Here is a 21,310-nt window from a genome sequence, read left to right as displayed (position 1 = left end):
CAAAATATGTATGAGACCTATATGAACAATAAAACTCAGATAGCTAAATTTCTCAAACCAAATAAATAAAGAAATATGTTCATGGATAGGAAGACTCAGTATTAAGATGTCCTTTTTTTTTACCATTCTGGAATATATTAAAATGAACTCCCAATCAACATCCTTGAAGGTTTTTTCTATGAATGTTGATAAATTGATTCTGAAATATGAAGAAGCAAAAGACGCAAAATGGTCACCACAGTATTTAAGGAGATCAAAGGTTGGTCACTGGTACTAGTATTTATACTAAAAGTATTATAATCAAGATTGTGTGGTATTGGTGAAACAACAAAAAATTCAAAAATTAGAAAGCCTATACTAAACAATGTTGGCTACATTTATACAAAGAGGCAAAAATAATACAATAGAACAAAGGTAATCTTTTTAGTAATTCTTATTAGAACAACTGACTAGAAACCCACAGACAAAACACAAAAGCTAGATGAAATAGAATTTTACAACCTTTATAAAAATTCACTCAAAATAGGTCACAGACCTAAAAGTAAAAGCAAAACTCTATAATTCCTAGCAGATTGCATAGCACCTAGGTCACTGAAGGTATGGCCATAATTCTTTAGGTACAATAGAAATGGCATGATCTATGAAAGAAATTGCTAAGTGGAACTCATTCAATTAAAAACTTATGAAAGACAAGTGTTAAGAGAATGGGAGGACAAGCTCTAAACTGGAATATTGCAAAAGACACATCTATTAAAGGACTACCATCAAAATATATGAACTCTTAAAACTCAAAATTGAGATGACAATTTGATTCAAAAATAATCTGAAGATCTCCAATAGACCTTTCACCGAGGAGGATATACAGATGAAAAACAGACACATGAAAAAAAAGTCCATAAGCACATGTTACACATCATTTACATTGGTAAATACATATTAAAGCAAAAGGATAGCAGTACACATCTATGAGAATGGCCAAAATCCAGTCCTGACAACACACAATGGTGGTTATGATGTGGGGCCGTTGGCGCTCATATTTATTGCTAGAGTCAGGAGAGGGGGAGGTTGCATACAAAATTAGGCATATTCTTGCCATATGTCACTTTCACTGACATTTGCCAAATGCATCTAAAAGCTGAGGTGTACATAAAAGCCTGAATAAAGGTGTTTATTGCAGCTTAATTTATAGTTGCTAAAACCTGGAAACAAACTGTGTTGCCCTCCAATAGGTGAATGGAAAAATCAATTTTAGGACAGCAAAAAATACTCTGATACAATAATGGTAGGCACACACCATTATATGTTTGTCCATAACCATCAAAATGCAATAATGAAGCCATGGATTTACAATGACTAGTGATAATGTAAGTTCATCAATTTTAACAACAAAAAAATTGCGTGTGGGGCAAAGGGGGCGGGGAGGGTCAGGGGGAGAACACACCTTGTGGAACGCAGGGCTTACTCTTGGCTCTGCACTGAGAAATCATTCCTGCCAGTGTTCAAGGGACCACATGGGGTGCCAGAGATCAAACCTGGCCCTGGCACATGTCATTCAAGTGCCCTCTCCACTGTACTACTGCTCTAAGATGTCTATTGAAATAAATAAACCATTCTGGTGGAGAATAGTAACAGAAAGACTAAGGATGTTTGCAGGGGCGCAGTGTATTAGAAATCTCCCTACTTTCATCTAAATTGTGCCAGGAACCCAAAACAGTTCGGAAAAAAAAATAATAAGGACTTTTATTTTTTTGGCAGGGGGGTGGGGTGTTTGGAGGCATACTCAGTGATTCTCAGAGGTTTCTCCTGGCTCTGTACTCAGGAATTACTACTGTCAGGGCTTAAGGGCTCATATAGAATGCCAGCGATTGAAGCCAGGTCAGATGCATACGAGGCAAACACCTTACCTTTACCTGCTATACTGTCTGGCCTCAAAATAAGGTCTTTGAAAGAAATAACTTGATGTTTTCTTTTTTTTAATTTTTATTAGTGAAACACCATGAGGTACAGTTGTAGACTTACAAATTTTTGTGCTTGGGTTTCAATTATACAATGATCAAGTACCCATCCCTCCACCAGTGCCCATTTTCCACCACCACGGATCCCAGTATCCCTCCCACCCCCCATGCCCCCTATCCCACCCTGCCTCTGTGGCAGGGCATACCCTTTTGTTCTCTCTCCTTTTGGGTGCTGTGGTTTGCAAAAGAGGCATTGAGTGGCAATCATATTCAGTCTATAGTCTATAAAGAAATAACTTGGTATTTTCACCACTGAAAAATAGTAAGGTGATTAAGTCTCAGCCTGGTTTTAAGGAACTGCAAAGAGTTATAAGAATTCTTTTTATAAATGTTTATATTGTGAATTTGTTTCTTAGTAATCACAAAAAACAAACACAGTCCTCCCGCTGTTCATCGATTTGCTCGAGTGGGTCCGGTAACGTCTCCATTTTGAGACTTGTTGTTACTGTGTTTGGCATATTGAATACGTCATGGGTAGCTTGCCAGGCTTTGCTGTGCAGGCGAGATACTCTCCGTAGCTTGCCCGGCTCTCCGCGAGGGGTGGAGAAATCAAACCCAGCTCGGCAGGGCTGCCTTTGCACATAGCAAACGCCTTACCCGCTGTGCTATCACTCCAGCCCCTGGAAAAAAAAATGAGTGACATTAAAATCACAAAAGGCACATATAATTATAATAAGATTTTAATTATTGAAACAAGTCAAGGGCCATACCATGTGTTCTTTTATGCAATACCACAAGTCTGAGATGTTCTATTCTCATTTTACAGACTAGGAAACTGAAGCATTCCTTAGTTTTCATTCAGATATTTTATTAACATTTCCTAAGTCTCAGAAATTCTGAAATGCCAAGAAATATGATACCAATCAACTTCATTTTCCTGTAGGTAAAAGAACTATCTCTTTAAATTTAGCATAATCCTTTCTAAGCCAAAAAGAATTTGCACTCCAAATTCTACTCAAAGCATTGATATTCCTAATAGAGGAGATGTAGGAAGGATGTATGATAGAAGAGGCAGATTTCATCTAATTGTGTACTGTCCAGGAAGATAGATTGGAAACATAAAGAGCTAATAACACCAAAGATTTTCTTTGCTAGGTTATCTTTTATACATTAATTATACAGAAGAGCCTGCTTAAATGGATACTCTTCTGTGAAATGTTTCTTTTAAGAGACAGTTCTTTTCCTTACTCTGCACTTGAGTTGGGAGATATTATCAGAGACCTATCAAGGAGATTAGTTGATATGGTGAGACAGAGTTTATTTCATTTGTAGTATATGCTTGGGCATTTAACTGACCAATGAATCATTGTATAGAAGACTGTGTTACTATGATACAGTCAAATCATCCCTGTTTTAAGCTCCTCTATGACTTTAGAGCAAATATATCCATGAAAACTGCTTAAACTTGGCAAATTGTTAAGACTCTTATTTCTGTTTCAAGGCTAGAGAGCAAGTTCAGGTAGCAGGGTGCTTGTCTTGAACACAGCCGACTGTTTCAATCCCTACATTGCGGATGATCTGAGAATCCCCAGGACTCTAAGAAGTCAGGAGTAAGCCCTGAGCACTGCCAGGTGTGGCCACAACCACTCCTCCACCCCCACAAAAAAGAGTAATTGCACTTTCACAATTGAAGTGATTGAAGCCAGGTCAGATGCATACAAGGCAAGCACCTTACCTTTACCTACTATACTGTCTGGCCTCAAAATAAGGTCTTTGAAAGAAATAACTTGGTGTTTTCTTTTTTTTTTTTAATTTTTATTAGTGAAACACCATGAGGTACAGTTGTAGATTTACAAATTTTTGTGCTTGGGTTTCAATTATACAATGATCAAGTACTCATCCCTCCACCAGTGCCCATTTTCCACCACCACGGATCCCAGTATCCCTCCCACCCCCCATGCCCCCCATCCCACCCTGCCTCTATGGTAGGGCATTCCCTTTTGTTCTCTCTCCTTTTGGGTGCTGTGGTTTGCAAAAGAGGCACTGAGTGGCAATCAATATATTGGCACAAGACAATATAGTTCACAGTCTCTTACTAGATGGTCATTTTAAACATCATTTATAAAAGTTACCGGATACATTTTTATTTTAATCTGCCATGTCTTGGGGCCACCATAATAGTATGGTGGGTACAGCTTTTGCCTCACAGGTAACCAGTCCAGGTTCCATTGTGGCATCCCATGTGGTCCCCTGAGCCCTTTAGGTGTGATACCTGAGTACAGAAATAGAGTAAGCTCTTAGCGCAGCCAGGTGTGCCAGCCCCCACTCCCGCCTTGCCTAATAAAAACAATCTCCCACATTTTGGAGGCAGACAAATATTTCAAGGATAAAGGTGCTGAACTTGCATTGCAGCTGAGCCTGGTTGGAATTCCAGCACTGCACACACACCTTGAGCTGCCCCAGGGGTGTGATCCCTGAGCTCAGAGTATGAGGGCTTCCCAGTGTGACCAAATATCAAATGTTCATGCTTTTCTATTACTCAATACAATATCCCATACAATTCATTAGAACACTGTAAACCATTTTTCATACTGAAAGTTTATTTTTTCAGTTCTAGAGTGCTATGGGTATCTTGCTTGAATTATAACCTGATCTGTTTTCATTTTTGAAAAACACATAACTTTAAAATCAGAAGAAATAATAAAATTTGCCTGGCTTGTCTTTCATGTTGTTTCCTTTCCTCATCCTAACTGGGAGTTAAAATAGTTCTGCTTTCACACCATTGCCAGCAACTTCTTTTTCTGTACTATTTAATGTGAGAATGGAAAATCTTGTTTTTTAAATAATTGTCTATGTGATTTATTTTATTTATTTTTTTTGTTTTTGGGAGGTCATACCCAGCGATGCACAGGGGTTACTCCTGGCTTTGCACTCAGGAATCATTCCTGGCTGTACTCGGGGAACCATATGGGATGCTGGGAATCAAACCCAGGTCAGCTGCGCAAGGCAAACACCCTACCCTCTGTACTATTGCTCCAGGCCCTGTGATTTATTTTTTTCATGAAGTTGTTCAAAACTTATTTTCCTATACTGTGTCAGTATTTCTTTTTCTAACTAATCAAATCAATGTTCACCATTGTCCCAGTTATCCCATAGCTTTTCTCCAATCCTAGCTTCGATGGCCTCCTGCACACTTAAAAGCTTGTAACTACAGAAAGTGAATTCTGTTTTCTTCATAGTCATTGTTATTACCTTCTCTGACTTATGTTTTCTCTTCTTTCATAACATTTTTAAAACAATTTTGTTCCGAGAGTTAATGTGCCTCATCGCTTCCAGCTAGATTTTCTTTTCTTTATTAGTGAATTATTAAATTTCTTTTTTTTTCTTATTTTATTAGCTTCAGTAAAAGGAATTCAAAGCTCTCGTTTAAATTACTGTACACACTCACCTATGTGCACCATGCACTCTACACTTAACTAAATCGCTGTAAACTATTGTGATTCTCTTTCAGAAACATGACGGCCACTTCACGGTCATCCAGTTGGTGGGTATGCTCCGAGGCATTGCATCAGGAATGAAGTATCTTTCTGATATGGGTTATGTCCATCGGGATCTAGCAGCTAGGAATATATTAGTCAACAGCAACCTCGTATGCAAAGTTTCCGACTTTGGTCTTTCCCGAGTACTCGAAGATGATCCAGAAGCTGCTTATACGACAACTGTAAGTTGACATTTTTCAATACGAATTCTTTATTTCATTGCCTTAGTATTATTACAGTAATTGCTGCCTTCTAAATTTTCTGCTTTCATTTCTCATTTTTCCAATGTAACATTGTTTGAGAACCATTTGATTTATCCCACTGCCTACTTAAGAAGAAAATAAAATCTTCTAGGCACTAGAGAAGCAGTGCAGGAGTTCGGGAGCTTATGATGCATGCTCCTCACCCCTCGCACCACCTATGGTACCCCAGACAGCGCCAGAAATGAGCCCTGAACATCACTGGTTGTTGTTGGCCCCATCAAACAAAAAGTCCAACTTTGATTGCCAGCTATCTATCATTTTACTGGGGCTTGTTTGTTTGTTTTGTTTTTGTTTCTGGGCTACATTTGGCAGTACGGGGACTTATTCCTGGCTCTGCTCTCAGGGAATACTTCTGGCAGCCTCTGGGAAGGATATGGGGGCCGGGGGATTGAACCTGGTTGGCCTGTGCAAGGCAAACATCCTACTTGCTGTTCTCTCTCTCTCTCTCTCTCTCTCTCTCTCTCTCTCTCTCTCTCTCTCTCTACAGTTGCTGGAACTTTTCCTTTAACATCCTAAGGTCCTTGTGACTACCCTCATAATTAATTTGATTTTTGCCTGCACTACTTTTTTCTTCAGTAATTAGCTCCTTTAAATAGAGGCCTACAATACAATCCATTAATGTCAGTGATAATGAACCAGATGCTATGAAATTATTTTTTACCCACAATAAATACAGGAAATGATTCAACTATGCTTAAAAATGAAAAATATAGATTTCTCTGAAGATAATTTAAGTACAATTTAAAATTTTTCCAAGTGATACTTAGGAAAATCTAATAAAAAATGAAAGGTTAAAATTTTAAGAACCAACTGTATCTGAAAATTATATGTCGTAATGTAATTCATGAAGAGTTTGTGTATTTTTGAATGCCTTAAATATAATTTATACCACTAATCTCTTTGGTCTTTTCTGAGAATTTCAATATCAAAATGTCTGCTTAACTTTCTTAGAGCTAATAATTCTAAACTTATACCATACTGCTCTATATATAATTATACTTTTTAAATGAAACAATGATCATTTGGAATTCATCTTCAATGAGAACTCAATCAGTAAAACTATTCAAGATATTTTTAATCTGTTCTTTTTCTGAACTTCCACATTATAATAATTCTGTTTCATTGATTTATTGTATTGATTTATCATCAGTTTGAAATATCATAGAATTTATCAGTGATTTACAATACTATTGAATTTTAGAGGTATAACTCAATTTATATATATAATACTCACTCCGAAGTTCTAATCTCATCTCATTATCAAAATGGCCATTCTATCCATTCCTCTCACCCCTCTCTATCTCTGATAACCACAATAGTTTTCAAGAAGTCTAAAATAAAGTTTTATGAGAGTTTGGAAGTTCATTTACTCTATTTAGAGTTCATATATGAGTGAAACTAAAATAATTGTTTTTCACATCCTTATTTATTTCACTTGACATAATTACTTCAAGTTCTATTTCGTTCTGGTGTCATGATTTCATCTTTTTAATGGAAGAGTAACGTTCTATTTGGTTTAAATATTATAGTTTCTTTATCCAGTAATCTGATGACGTACATTTAGTTTAATTCCTTTTTTTAGCTATTGTGAATAAAACTACTGTGAGCATAGACTTTTGAATTCATGTTTCCATATCCTTTAGATTAATACTGAGGAATGGTATTGTTGGATCATATGTGTTTTCCACTTTTACCTTCTTAAGAAATATCCACATAATTTTCCTTAGGGACCACGTCTACCTTCCACCAATGCTATACTAAATTTCCTTCTTCTACACACTACTCTTTCCGATTTTTTAGATATAAGTCACTCTCAGCGGTGTGACCTATATCTAAGTCCTATTGTAATTTTGATTTGCATTTCCATATATCTTATTGGAGACCTAAGTTTCATTGTGATTTTTAAGTACGTTTCTACAATAAATGATGGTGAGTATATTTTTATGTTTTGGGGGGGGCTGTTAGTCTATTTTTTGAGAAGTGTTCATTCCTGTCTTCTGCCTGTTTTTTGATAGATTCACTTTTGTGTTGTTGAGTTTGTGCTTTCTTTATATATTTTTGCTTATCAGATATATGATATACAAAACTGTCACCCTATTTCTATGTTACTTTTTCATGCTTATGGTAGATTTTGAATTATGTAAACATTCTTAAAATATCAGTGGTCTCGTTTGTCTAATCTTGCTCTTGTTTCCCTTTCCAGTGGATCTGAGTGTCTAAGTACATCTCTGAGTTCCTAGTGTGGTTCACCTGTTTTCTTCTGTATAATTTTTGGGCTTAATACCTAAATCTCTGGGTTTTGTTGTTGTTGTTGTTGTTGTTGTAGTTGTTCTCTAGATTTGTTTCACCTTGGAATTCTATATTGACTTTAGAATTATTTAGAAAAATGTGGCTTAGAGTCTGGAGCGATAGTACAAAGTGGAGGGCATTTGCTTTGCAAATTGATCCTGGGTTCAATCCTGCCCCCCCCCCATACAACACCCTGAGTTCATCAGGAGTGATTCCTGAGAGCAGAGCCAGTAGTAATTCCTAAGCATTACCAGGTATGCCCCACCCCACCCCCCAAAAAAAGAAAAAAATGTTGCTTTAGTCTCCACATTTGAGATCTTCCCCCTCTTTGTCGTTGTTGTTGTTTGTTTCTACTTTCATACCATTGTGATCAGAAAATATGCTGGATAGTGATTTGATCTTCACATACTTAATAACACTTTTATGTTCCACCATGTATTTTTCCTGCATTTTTTGTCAGTTGCTTTTAAGTATTTTACCTCTATTGAGGTAATTTCTGAATTGCTGACATTATATACATTGAATTGTGTTAACTTTTTGGCAAATTTTGGTGCCCCTGTGAGGTATGCAGATATTGATGATCATATGTCTTATTACCTTTTCTTTAAAGTCTGTTTTATAAAATATGAGTACAGTGGTGTCTTCCTTTTTCTCTGCATTACTGATTTGAAACACCTTACTTCAACCTTTTATTCTTCTCCTTAGTCTTTACATATGATGTGAGAATCTTATATGCGTTGTCTAGATGGATCCTGCATTATTTATCCAGCCAGCACTTTGTATGTTTTAAATGCTGAGTACACATTCTGGAAGAATGTTTTTATATGGATGTTTTTTAATGCTGCTATATCTTTTCTTTCTGTTCATTTTGTTTCTATATTCTTTTCCATTTATTTCTATTTGCTTTTTCATTTGAATCAGCTTCCATTCTAATTCCTTTAACTTCCTCATCTGCTTTCTTAAGTGTTTCTGCTCCAGATTTTTGTTCTGTGGATACCAGAAGGGTTGTATTAAGCTTATTTTATCTAAAAATATATGTTTTTTTCTCTGTCGGTATTAAACCATCTTCATTTGACTATGCAGATTCTGTTCTTTGCTTCCTGCCCTTCTATGATTTTTTTTCTCAACATCTCAACAAATAACTATTTGTTCTTTTGTGTGCATGAATGTTGGTTCAGGGGAGTTCTGAAGGAGTTAGACTCAGGACTTACCCCTGGCCCTGCACTGACAGTTCAGTCCTGGTGGACTTGAGGGACCATAGGAGTTGCCAGGGATCAGTGTGAGGCAAGGACCTTACCCACTGCACTATCTCTCCAGCCCCAATTTCTTCTTATTTTTATGACTATCACCTTCATCAACGTTTTATGATCGTTAATTTTCTTTTTTCAGGTAGAATTATTTTCCATACTTCTTATAAAGCAGGTATGATAGGTGGTAAATTTTATTGTATTTTTATCTAAAAATCATTTTGTTTCTTCATCATACTAGAAAAAACTACTTCGTAGGGGTATGGTGCCGCCAGCAGGTCAATCTGTACCTGTGAGTTGAGTGCATCAGCAGCCTGATGGCAACATCAGACTTTCAGATACCCCAAAATTGCTGCAAACTTGGGGCAAAGTTTACCAAGAAAGTAAACGGACAAAAGTTAGGTATGTGGGAGACACATCAACAAACCACCTCTGGCTCAGCTATATAATTGGAGGCATGGCTTCTCTGGTTCCTGATTGAACTGCTTAATGGCCATGATCCCAGAGACTCAGAAACGAATCTTGGAACCCAAAGGCTTTTGGCAGAAATGCGTCCTGTTCCTGCAGTAGGTTACTGGCGCTGGGCCACTCCAGGTGGGAATAGGTTTTGTGCCTTGGCCTGTTCCCCCTGGTGGCCTGGTGACCACCATCCTCCAGAGGCCAATGGACAGTCAGGTTTGGTTCTGCAGTGACGAGACACACGGGGCCTCACCACACGGGGGTGGAGCCGACTCTTTCTCCCCATCCCAACTAGACCCCGAGTCACCGCCTACAAACGGCCTCTCTGGCTTCTGATCAAGCTGATTAATAGCCATGATACCAGAGACTCAGAAACAAATCTTGAAACCCAGCGGCTTTTGGTAGAAATGCATCTGGACTGCATACAAGGTGGCTGATGGCTCAAAGCTTATAGGAAAGCCAGGTAGGAGCCGGCAGTGATGGGGCAACTACAGTCTCATGGGAAAGGGGACTGTACCAGCACATCCTTCACACCCTACCGAGGTCACAATTTGCCTACCACGAGCGGCTCTCTAGCACGGCCATAACACCAGACACACAGAAACCAATCTCATAATTATCTGGCTCTTTGCAGAAATCCAAAATCATGGCCATGTGACATTATATGATTCTCATAACCAGCTATAGAAAACAAAATATTTCACAATGCCTTTTCAGCAATTCTGATTGTTTGGAGGAAAATTCTAAACAATAGTGATGCATCTTTTGTTGAAATAATGAATGTAATCAATGTAGAGAAGAGTTAAGTAGAAATCATCTGCCTCACAGGCATTAGGAGGGGTGGGAGGGGGGGTATATTGGGGTTCTTGGTGGTGAAAAATGAGTACTGGTGAAGAGAAAGGTGTTTGATCATTGTATGACCGAAACTTAAACCTGAAAGTTTAGTAACTTTTCCCACAGAGATTCAATAAATAAATAAATATAAAAAGAAAAAAATAAATAAAATTTTAAAAAATTAAGGTGGAGTTCATGCCCAATTCAATCAGCTAATCAGTGGCTGAATAAATAGCAGTACTCCTACAAAAAAAAAAAAACCTACTTGGCAAGTTATTTATTTTAAATTTACCTATGTAAATATATCATTTCATTCTCCCCTAGACTGTAAGTTTTATGCCAAGGAGTTGGTAGAGGAATCTTTGTATGCTAATATTTTCCCCTAACACTCTTTAATTTTGATTATTTAGCAATGATCTGTCAGGTATTTTGAATTCATAAATGTGTTTTTATTTTCAGGTTCCTAATATCTCTGGTAAGGTTTTGTCTTTAGGTTTAGAGAGTTCTCCGCTGTTTTTCCATGAATATGATCTCTATTTTTTCTCTCTTCATCTTCTAAAATTGCTGTCCTTCTTATATTTAGTCTTCTAATGGAATCTGATATATCTTATAGAATTTCTTCACTTTCCCTTATACTTCTTTTTCCTCTTGGATTTATCACTTCAATTCATCTTGAAATTCTGAGATTTTTCCTCAGTAATGGTGAATCTTTTTACAATAGGGTTCATTCTTGATTGAATTTTATTCAATGTTCTTCTCATAATCAGCATTTCTATTAGTATTTTTTTCAAGTAATTGATCTGTGGTGAAGAACACCTGTATCATTAGCATTTCTTTCTTTTATGTCTCTGATCTGTCCTCTTTGTTTACTTGTAATTGTCTAACTTTCCTGAGTTTTACTATGCTGTGATGGATTTTCTAAATTTGCTGTCTGTTATATCCACCAATTCTGAGTCTTCATGTTTTTCTCTGGAGACTTATTATTATTATTATTATTATTATTATTATTATTATCATTTTGCTTTTGGGGTCACGTCCAGCAATGCTCAGAGGTTACTCTTGGCTCTGCATTCAGGAATTACTCCTGGTCATGTTCAGGGGACCATATGGGATGCTGGGAATTGAACCCAGGTAGGCCACGTGCAAGGCAAATGCCCTACCTGCTGTGCTATGACTCCAGGCCCGAGACCTATTATTTTCTTGAAAAAGTTTAATCTAATTATATAATGGTTACTTACAGAATTTTTTTGATTAAGCATCTGGATGGGCGGAGAGATAGCACAGTGGGGAGGACATTTGCCTTGCATGCAGCTGACCTGGGTTGGATTCCTCCGTCCCTCTCAGAGAGCCCCGCAAGCTACCAAGAGTATTTTGCAGAGCCTGGCAAACTACCTGTGGCGTGTTTTATATGCCAAAAACAGTAACAAGTCTCACAATAGAGCCGTTCCTGGTGCCTCCTCCAGCAAATCGATGAACAAAGGGTGGGGGTGTAGGGGGGGGATGGTGCTACAGTGCAGTGCTAAGCATCTGGATTAGCTTCTTTTGTTTACCTGGAGGTGGCGCTAACACTTTAGTCTTGGAATTCTTAGTTTACTTGGCTGGTGGGGGGTTGGGGGCGGTGGTGCAGGGAATGGGGGAGTAATGAGGACACCGAGCACCTGTCTCCTTCCCAGTCTTGCTAGTGGTGTGTGATGGGAAGCAATCGGGCAACTCCTCTGTCTCACCCACACTGGTTTACAGTTTTTGCCTCTGGATCAAAGTCTGATCTGTGACCTTTGCTGTTTTCTGAAGGGAGGTAGGAGCAATTGGACTCAGCCACTAGCCTGAAACCAAGGACTTGTGTTTCCCTCCCCCTCACCCCCCCACCCGTACTCAGCACAATCTTTCAGTATCATGAAAGTTCACTGGTGTTAAGTGACTATGTATTGTCAGGAGAACGGTATCAGCCAAAGTCAGTCTAACTTGCTGACTGCTGCTCAAACTGAATTTTTTTCTTGAGCCCTATTCCTCCCAGTCCATGCCACAGTTACCAATAATACAGAAACATTTAACTCTCATGGGACAAGTAGAGTGTGTGATCCAGTGAGATTTTTTCCTGTGGTTCCTGGTTGACTTCTGGTTCTGTTTGAGAGAAGAGCATTGCTTGTTAGAGTCTATCGTTCCCTGTTCTCTGAAGCATAATTCTCAGTCTACACTGTATTTTAAGAGAGGAGATCTTAAAATAGATCCTATATAGTTCCCTTTAATTTCATTTTTTTGAGATTGAAACTTTATTGTCTTCAATTTCTCTAGAATAGATGCAAATTCAATATTGAAAATCTTCTGTGTTTGGTTTATAGGAAGGCATGCTTATATTAATTTTTAAATCATGTTTTTAATTAATTTCTCTAACAATGAAATAAATTCTAAGAAAAATAAATTACTGTAGCATCATGTAATATGTAAGTTATCTATATATACTGATCTTTTACTTTGACCAAAAATTTTCATAAACCAGAGAGATCGTACAGCTGGTAGGGTCCACACTTGCTTCACTGGCGGCCAACACTGGTTTAATCCTTGGTATCATCTATGTCCCCAAGCCCCACCAGAAGTGATCCCTGATAACAGAGCTGGGAGTAAATCCTGAATACTGCTACCTAATGGCTCAAAAATAAACAAAAAGATAACGGGGTGTTTTTAAAAATAGACTGCTCACTTTACAGTATTTTTTACTCTATTTTCTAACTGAAAAATGTCAATATAGTTTTTTTTTTTAAGTATGTAATTGCTCGAGCAGGCCCAGTAACGTCTCCATTGGAGACTTTGTTGTTACTGTGTCTGGCATATCGAATACTCTCGGTAGCTTGCCGGGCTCTCCGAGAGGGGCAGAGGAATCGAACTCGGGTCGGCCATGTTGGCCGCTTGTAAGGCAAACGCCCTACCCGCTGTGCTATTGCTCCAGCCCAAATGTTTCCAAATATGTAATAATATATATAAACATATTTCTACAATGCATGTTATTTTTAGCGTTGAAAATAGTGTTTAATTTCTAGTATAAATTATATTAAACATACTATGCAATTCATAACAAATATAAGCCAAAATAACGAAATAAGATCAGAAATAACAATGTATAGATTTCAAAATATAGATTTGAAGCCCTTGTTAAATATTGCTTTCACTGCTTTAGCTTTTTGCAGGTGGGCCTCCCTAGTGGCGTGCAGGTAGGCAACAGGGCGACTCCTGGTCATCCTCCACCAGCCTAGACAGCAGTCCAATGCAAGGACCCAAGGATGCAGTGTGGCTTAGGCCCTAGCAGGGGGTATCAGTGCACCTTGTTGGGGCTTTTGAAGGACATACCTGACAAAACTAGGAGGGCCATGTGGTACTGGGAATTGAATCTGGATTAGGCATTCCTTCCAGTTCATTTTGTTCCCCCCAGTCCTTTTTTAACTGTTTCAAAAAGGAAGAGTCATAACTGAATTTAAGATACTAATAAAATTGAGGCTAGGGAGATCATACAGGGTCAAGAGAGCATGTTTTTCATGAGTACGGCCCTCATTTCAATCTTCAGCATTCTAGGTGAATGCTGCGGACCTCCTTCAATCCTCCAGCCAAGAACGTCCCAAATATCACTGGGTGGAATGCTGGTACCTGGCACCCCAAGGGCCCAAGCAGCCATGCATTCCATGCCCTAAAATTCAACATTCCAGCCATTTCAGCAAGTATCAGCAAGAGCGGCCCCTGACCTCTGACCACTCCTTAGGAGCACCCGCTCCCACTGGGGGGGTGGGCATGGGGGGGAAGATGCTAATAAAATTGACAAGGTAACCCAAATTTCAAAGCATAAGTTATGGATAGAAATTGAGAGAGAGTGAGAGAGATGTTGGGTTGTATTTGATATAATCCAGGGTTCAATCATTTCAGTCTTTTGTGATTAAAGAACACAGAGATATTAGAAAACCTGTAAAGTGAGCATCAGAATTAAATGTAAATAGCCAGATTAGATAATAAATCTCACAGAAAGTTCTCTGCAAAGCTACATATTATGCCTTGATTACAAAAAATAATCTTTGAAGTGCATTGATAGAATTTCACTGTCAGGCATTCTGATCAGGCTTTGCTATTGTGGAAGTCACATCTGGCAGTGCTCCATGCTACCAGAGCCATGTAGTTCCCAGTGTCAAAAGTAGGACCTTGTTTATATGTGCAAAGAAAAGAATGTGCTATACCAATTTGAACCATACCCTGGGCTGTCATGCAGTTTTTTAGTTTTATTGTTCTTAAATCTCAGAAAGTACCTAACTGCTCAGAGAAGCAGGGTGTACAAAGTATTATATACGGATTACTTAATTTTATAATGAACATGGGCATTTAATACTTTTAAACAGCAGAGCTCTTGTCCTCCAATGTCTTACCCAAAGATCTTACTTTATAATTCTTAGCTATTAGGTTGCATTGTTATATGTCTGAAACAAGACGTATAGAGTAACAAAATGAAAAGGACTGGACAAGGCTTCAAAAACTAAAGATAAAATTTGGAACTAATATTAAAATAGTTCACTAGTCATTTAGGGGAAAATAGAGTATTTTTGGAGGGAGAGCACACCCAGCCATCCCCCAGACTCTCTCTGCTCAGGGATCACTCCTGACAGAGCTCAGGGAACTATCTATACTAGGTACACCGACTGAACCTGGTGGGCCGTGTGCAAGGCAGATGCCATATTCACTGTACTGTCATTCCAGCCCTAAGTGCAGCACTGATCTGATTAGCATGCAACAGAGATACAGAATAGTCATTGAAACCAGAGTGGCCAGGCCTGAAAAAGATAGGACAAGACAGGTTACAGGTTTACAAGACAGCAATGACTCTTTTTTTAACTTTATTTAGAAGACATACATGTTTATGTGTGAATATTTAATATGCATGAACACACTGTATATATCATAAAATACACTAAGTCCTCACTTAATATCCCCAGTAGGTTTTTGGAAACTGAAAATGTAAGCAAAATAGCAGTGTAAAATAAAATGGCAAGAAAACCAAGAAATGTACTTTGTAGAGCAGAGAAAGAGGGAAATGTACAAAACTAAAATCTAAGTAAAGACTGAGACATTGTTTTTTTATATGAGAATTCTATGAAGAGCTTAGCAGGAACTTAGGGAAAATAGGTGAATGATTATAAACCATACCTACCAATACTATTTTTAGTGACATATAACTAGCTATATCAGCAAAAAATAATAAATTTGGATCATTTTTATTAATTGTATGATATATCCTATCTGGTTGCCATTTAGCTTTAGCTGCTAAGCAATATCTTGTTTTTCTGAATCTGATATTCCATTCACCTGTATATAAATTAATAATATCCAATGCACTGAATAAGAGGACTTGCAATAGGAAATATTTTTGATATCTTGGATTTTGGAAAATATAACTGAATATTAATTTTTAAATGTCTATTAAGTCACTGATAGTAGAGGTGACACTGTGCTGAAATAGAACTTGTTTAAATGTATCTTACACTAAGTCTATCCTTAGTGAACAGGAATGATTGAAGAATCACTTTTACTTTACTTTTATATCTACTACCAGAGCAGGAACTCATATTTGAATATTGCTAAGCAACCAGTCTTAAACTTGCATTGAAAATATTAAGCCTCTTTGCTCTGAATTATAGAAACAAGATACTGTTTACATAAAAAAGAATATGAAGAGATATATTATGATTCACACTTACCTTTTTAAATAAAAGCATCTTATTTAAAATATCATAGTTACTATTAATATTTTAATTGTAATGATAGTTTCTTTTCAATTATTTAAAAAATAAAAAAGTAAGGATTATTTTATCACATGCTCACTGAAAATTATGTGATTCCTTCATTCTAAATTTTGGTTGTGTTTATTTTGGGCTACCTAGGGTAAATTAAGACTCTTTTCCTTTGACTAATAACATTAATTACAACTACTTTTTTACTTGAAATATGGAGTCTAATTGTTGGCAGCAAATAATATTGACTATGATTATGATTGCTGCATAATCATAGTTTTGTTGACACCTCAATTTTATTTACTTTTCACTCATAAGACCTTCCAAATTAGTTTCAACATGTAACCTCCTCTATGCTACTTAATATAGTACAAAATTGTCATGTCAACCTAAGAAGCCATGGTAAATATTCAACATGGATATGCATATACAAAATAGCATAATAACATGAGGACATACTTACAAATATATTTGAAAGTTACAGGTACCTTCCTTTTTGCCTTATCCAAATGTTTAAAAATTGGCTTGACATGGAACGATAGCATAGCAGGTAAGGCGTTTGCCTTGCACGCTGCCAACACGACCTACTCGAGTTTGATTCATCCGCCCCTCTTGGAGAGCCTGGCAAGCTACTGAGAGTATCTCACCTGCACAGCAAAGCCTGGCAAGCTACCCATGATGTATTTGATATACCAAACACAGTAACAAGTCTCACAATGTTGCTCGATCAAATCGATGAACAATGGGAAGACAGTGACATTGACAGTTTTTAAATCTTAAGACATACCCAGCTTCAGCAATAGAATTAGACTTTTAGCAGAAATTTTAAAGTAGCATATATTAATGTTGATTTAAAATCATACCAACTTGGAACTTATGCAATGTTAAAATGTAAAAGCACTTTAATAAAAAAATCCTAATACAAGTCTGATTAAATCATTTTAGTCACTGGCTTTTCTACCTTTAATACTTTAATTAAAAATGAATTATTGAGATTTACCTGGAGAACATGCTTATCCCACTAATAAAACATACATTTATTACTCATTTGGGGGATATAAAACAGATATAAATTAGTAATATCCAATGCACTGAATAAGAGGACTTGGAATAGGAAATATTTTTGTTATCTTGGATTTTGGAAAATAAAACTGAATATTAATGTTTAAATGTCTATTAAGTCACTTAGAGTAGAGGTGACACTGTGCTGAAATAGAACTCGTTTAAATGTATCTTACACTAAGTCTATCCTTAGTGAACAGGGATGATTGAAGAATCACTTTTACTTTACTTGTTACTTAAGATTTGGCCAACCTGAAAATGGAGAAGGCGTGAGGGTTTCAGACGCAGACTGATCCTTAGGTAGAAAAACGTAGAAACTATTAGCTCCCTAAAACCATATATCATAGAAGAGCTCCCATAAACCATATATCATTGATAAGGAAAGGTTCCTGCACAAAATTCACTAAAATTTTCAAGTAAAAGGAATTATGCTTTCTTCTAGGTAAAAGTTAGTTTGCATAATGAGGATAAAAAATAATAATAAATTGAGAAAACAACACTGTTCGAAGAATGCTGTACTAAGTGAAAAATTAACTTCTTTTTCAAGATAAAATAGTGAAGAAAATCATCTTTAGAAGAATGAAAAACAATAAATCTCTGGTCAGGTGAACCAAATTCATCACAAAGAAAGGATTCATGCTACTTGGGAAAAACAACAAAAGGACTCTAAGAAAATTCTTCTCACTTGACATGTCTCATGCTAACAGTCTAGAACATTAGTTAACTACAGAGGCTACTATCATTAGCCAATAGGTAGAAATTGAAATGCCAATATTGGATTCTCTTAAGTTCAGAGAAAAATGTCCTTGATCCAGTAAATGTTTGATGGACAAATTAGTGAGTAGAAAATCACATGGTTCTTATTACTTTATTAATAAAAATTTTTATAGAGGCCATTCTAGTGATCTAATGTATGAAAGATATATTCTCAGAAATAAGTGTCTCAACACTTTTTGAGGTTAAATGCCAAAAGGCAAATCCACAGTAATGGAGATAAAAAGGGCAACAAAGCCTTATGTTAAACCAAAGCAAATGTGTGCTAAATGCAAAATAAGAGTTTTCTTCAATTATTGTTCAAGAGATAAATGCCATATATCCTGCTTGAATCTAAAGCTAAAAGACCAAAATATTAATGGTAATGGTAATTGTCTTAGTAAGCAATGGTATCAAAAATATACAAAAATTATTGATATTACTACTTGGGAAAATTGACAAAGACAGATATGAGCATTAGGTGGAAATAAAATCACTTATAACAAAGGAAATGTATATCAAAGTACCATATCCTGAAAAGCTTCTCTGTGGCTTAGAAAACAGTGATTTGTGATCATTAAAACTCTTTGTAGTCTCTGGAAAGAAAGATGGCGGCCGCACGGGAGCCTTGTGGACAGCAGGTTTGAGCCGGGGGCAGGGGGCAGCAGGGGCCTCATGGGAAGGGGGGTGTTCTGGGCCGTCCTTCACGTCCGACCGAGGTCACCAGCTGCCCCCCATGAGCGGCTCTCCAGCACGGCCACAGCCCCGGAGGCACAAGGACTTAGCACAGAGAGCCACCCGCTTGGAGCAGAAAAGCAAATGGACTATGTGTTAAACCGCACCACCAAGCCTGCCCGGAGGGGAAAGGGTGTTGTCCCGCTCGCCCGCTCCTCTCGGGAAAGAAAGATGGCGGCCGCACGGGAGCCTTGTGGACAGCAGGTTTGAGACGGAGGTGGGGGGCGGCAGGGGCCTCATGGGAAGGGGGGCGTTCTGGGCCATCCTTCACGCCCGACCGAGGTCACCAGCTGCCCCCCACGAGCAGCTCTCCGGCACGGCCACGACTCCAGAGCACAGAAACCAATCTCTTAACTTTCTAACTTGTAATAGAAATACTTCCAGGGTTAATAAGTGAAACAGCAGAAATCCAAAACCGACATCATTTTATTCTTAAACCAAGCTGTAGAAAGCAAATCATTTCACAACACCGTTTCAGCATATTTGATTGGGGGGGGGGGTCATAAACTCTAAACAATAATTGTGCATCTTCTATCAAAACAACGTATCTAGTCAAAGTAGATAGAGTATTAACTAGAACTCATCTGTCTCACAGGAATTGGGAGGGGTGGGAGGTGGGGTTCTATTGGGGTTCACGGTTAAAAATAAGTATTGGTAAAGGGAAATGTGTTTGATACTTACATGACTGAGACCTAAACCCGAAAGCTCTGTAACTTTTCCCACAGTGAGTCAATAAAGAAATAAAGTATTAAAAAAAAAAAACTCTTTGTAGTAAAACAAAAAAAATTATGTAGATTGTCTCCAATGGAGACGTTACTGGGCCCGCTCTAGCAAATCGATGATCAACGGGAGGGCCTTACTTACTTACTTACTTGTTTGCTTCAATGTTAAATATGGGGTCATTAAGGATGAAGCATGCAGCTTCCTCCAGTGCAGTGGAAGCAGAGTGGGGCGGGTGCTTGCCTTCCATGTGGGAGACCACGGGTTCAATTCCTTACTATACATGGAGAAAAATATTGTAGGAATAGTAATGCTTCTGAAACCATGAAGATAGAAAGGACCATTTAGTTTAATCTTACAAACCATTAAGAAGTGTAGTCATCTTAATAGAGGGAAACCTCCATCTTCCATTTGTGCAGAAAAGAGCTTCTAAGGCCAGAAAGTAGTGCAAGGAGTTAGGGCACATGCCTTGAATGGGCAAGATCCCCGTTTGACTCCAAGAACTACTTGAACCCCTGAGCATTGCCAAATGTAGTCGTGAAGACTCCAGAGCATGTCCAAACTTGGCCGTAGTATTTCCTGGATTTACAGAGCCCAAGACTTAGAAATTAGGCCCAGCTGGGGCTCCATATGTACCACTTCAGAGGCCTCTCCCCAGAATTATCCTATCTTAATGAATAAACCCTGTATATTTCAGGAAGGACTGTAAGGTCCTTGGAGGCATTACTGGAAGCATGGAGATGTCTGAGACACTTTCTGTTTTGCTTGAATCAAGATATGGTGTGTGATTTGGATATAGTTATATGTTTTCTTTAATAAGTCCCTTTAGATTTGTGTGAAATCCTGGATAGCAGGAGATATGTCTTTAACACTTTTAAAAGCTTTCCCACACCCAAAATAACAGTTTATGACTGTTTAATTAAGTATTGATAATTAAACAAATTGAAAAAGATAGAAAACAATTGAAAATATAAGAACATCATTTTCAGTCAAATTACATATATTCCTTCTCTCATATAATCATTATTAACCACCTGCCTAGTGAGTATGTCTATAAATTTTCATGCTAGTAAAAAGCTAAAAATTTCAATGGAATGCAACAAATGTAACAAATTTTCGAATGCATGTAACCGTGGGTCAGGGTAATCATAGGACTAAACTTTCTCTTTTCATCCCTGAAACATTGTACCAACTGCTTGGAGATTTCCTGGAGCACAAACATGATCCAAGAGAAGTGACTCATAAAAAAATCTAATATAGAATCTTGTAATGTCTGTTAACAGCTAAGCTATACTCAGTCCTTCTTACTCAGATGCTAATCAATGAGGAGTAATCAAATGCTATTCACACTATTCTAGAGATATTTCTTGATGATTAACCAAAAACCACAAGAAATACCAAGGGTTTTTTGTTTTTGTATTAGAAACATCCAACACTGTTCAATTCAGAGTTACTCTCCCTGTTCCCAGTGATTATAGAACAAGTCCAAACTAACTTGATTTACCAAGGAAGATCTATCAGTAGATATTCAGCAAAGAGAAAATACAGTGCTCATTGGTTCTTGTTTTTGTAAAAAAAATACAAAGTAAAACAATGTACAGGAAGCTGCCTCATTAGACCTAGACTTTTAAAATACCAACTGAAGAAATTAAGTCAAATTAAGTCATTGCTAATGTTTAGCTGCTAGTTTCATCT

General features: G+C 37.5%; 1 protein-coding gene across 1 annotated transcript in view; it reads left to right on the top strand.

Moving 5' to 3' along the window:
• EPHA6 (EPH receptor A6) overlaps positions 1-21,310 on the top strand; it is a 984,716-nt gene that overhangs the window by 813,872 nt on the left and 149,534 nt on the right. Inside the window, 1 exon segment of the mRNA XM_056138519.1 lies at positions 5,467-5,676. Coding sequence (XP_055994494.1) covers positions 5,467-5,676 — 210 coding nt within the window.

Source organism: Sorex fumeus, unplaced genomic scaffold (genome assembly GCF_029834395.1).
Source record: "Sorex fumeus unplaced genomic scaffold, SorFum_2.1 ptg000129l, whole genome shotgun sequence".
Classification (NCBI taxonomy): Eukaryota; Metazoa; Chordata; class Mammalia; order Eulipotyphla; family Soricidae; genus Sorex; species Sorex fumeus.
This window is presented reverse-complemented; position numbering and strand designations above follow the sequence as displayed.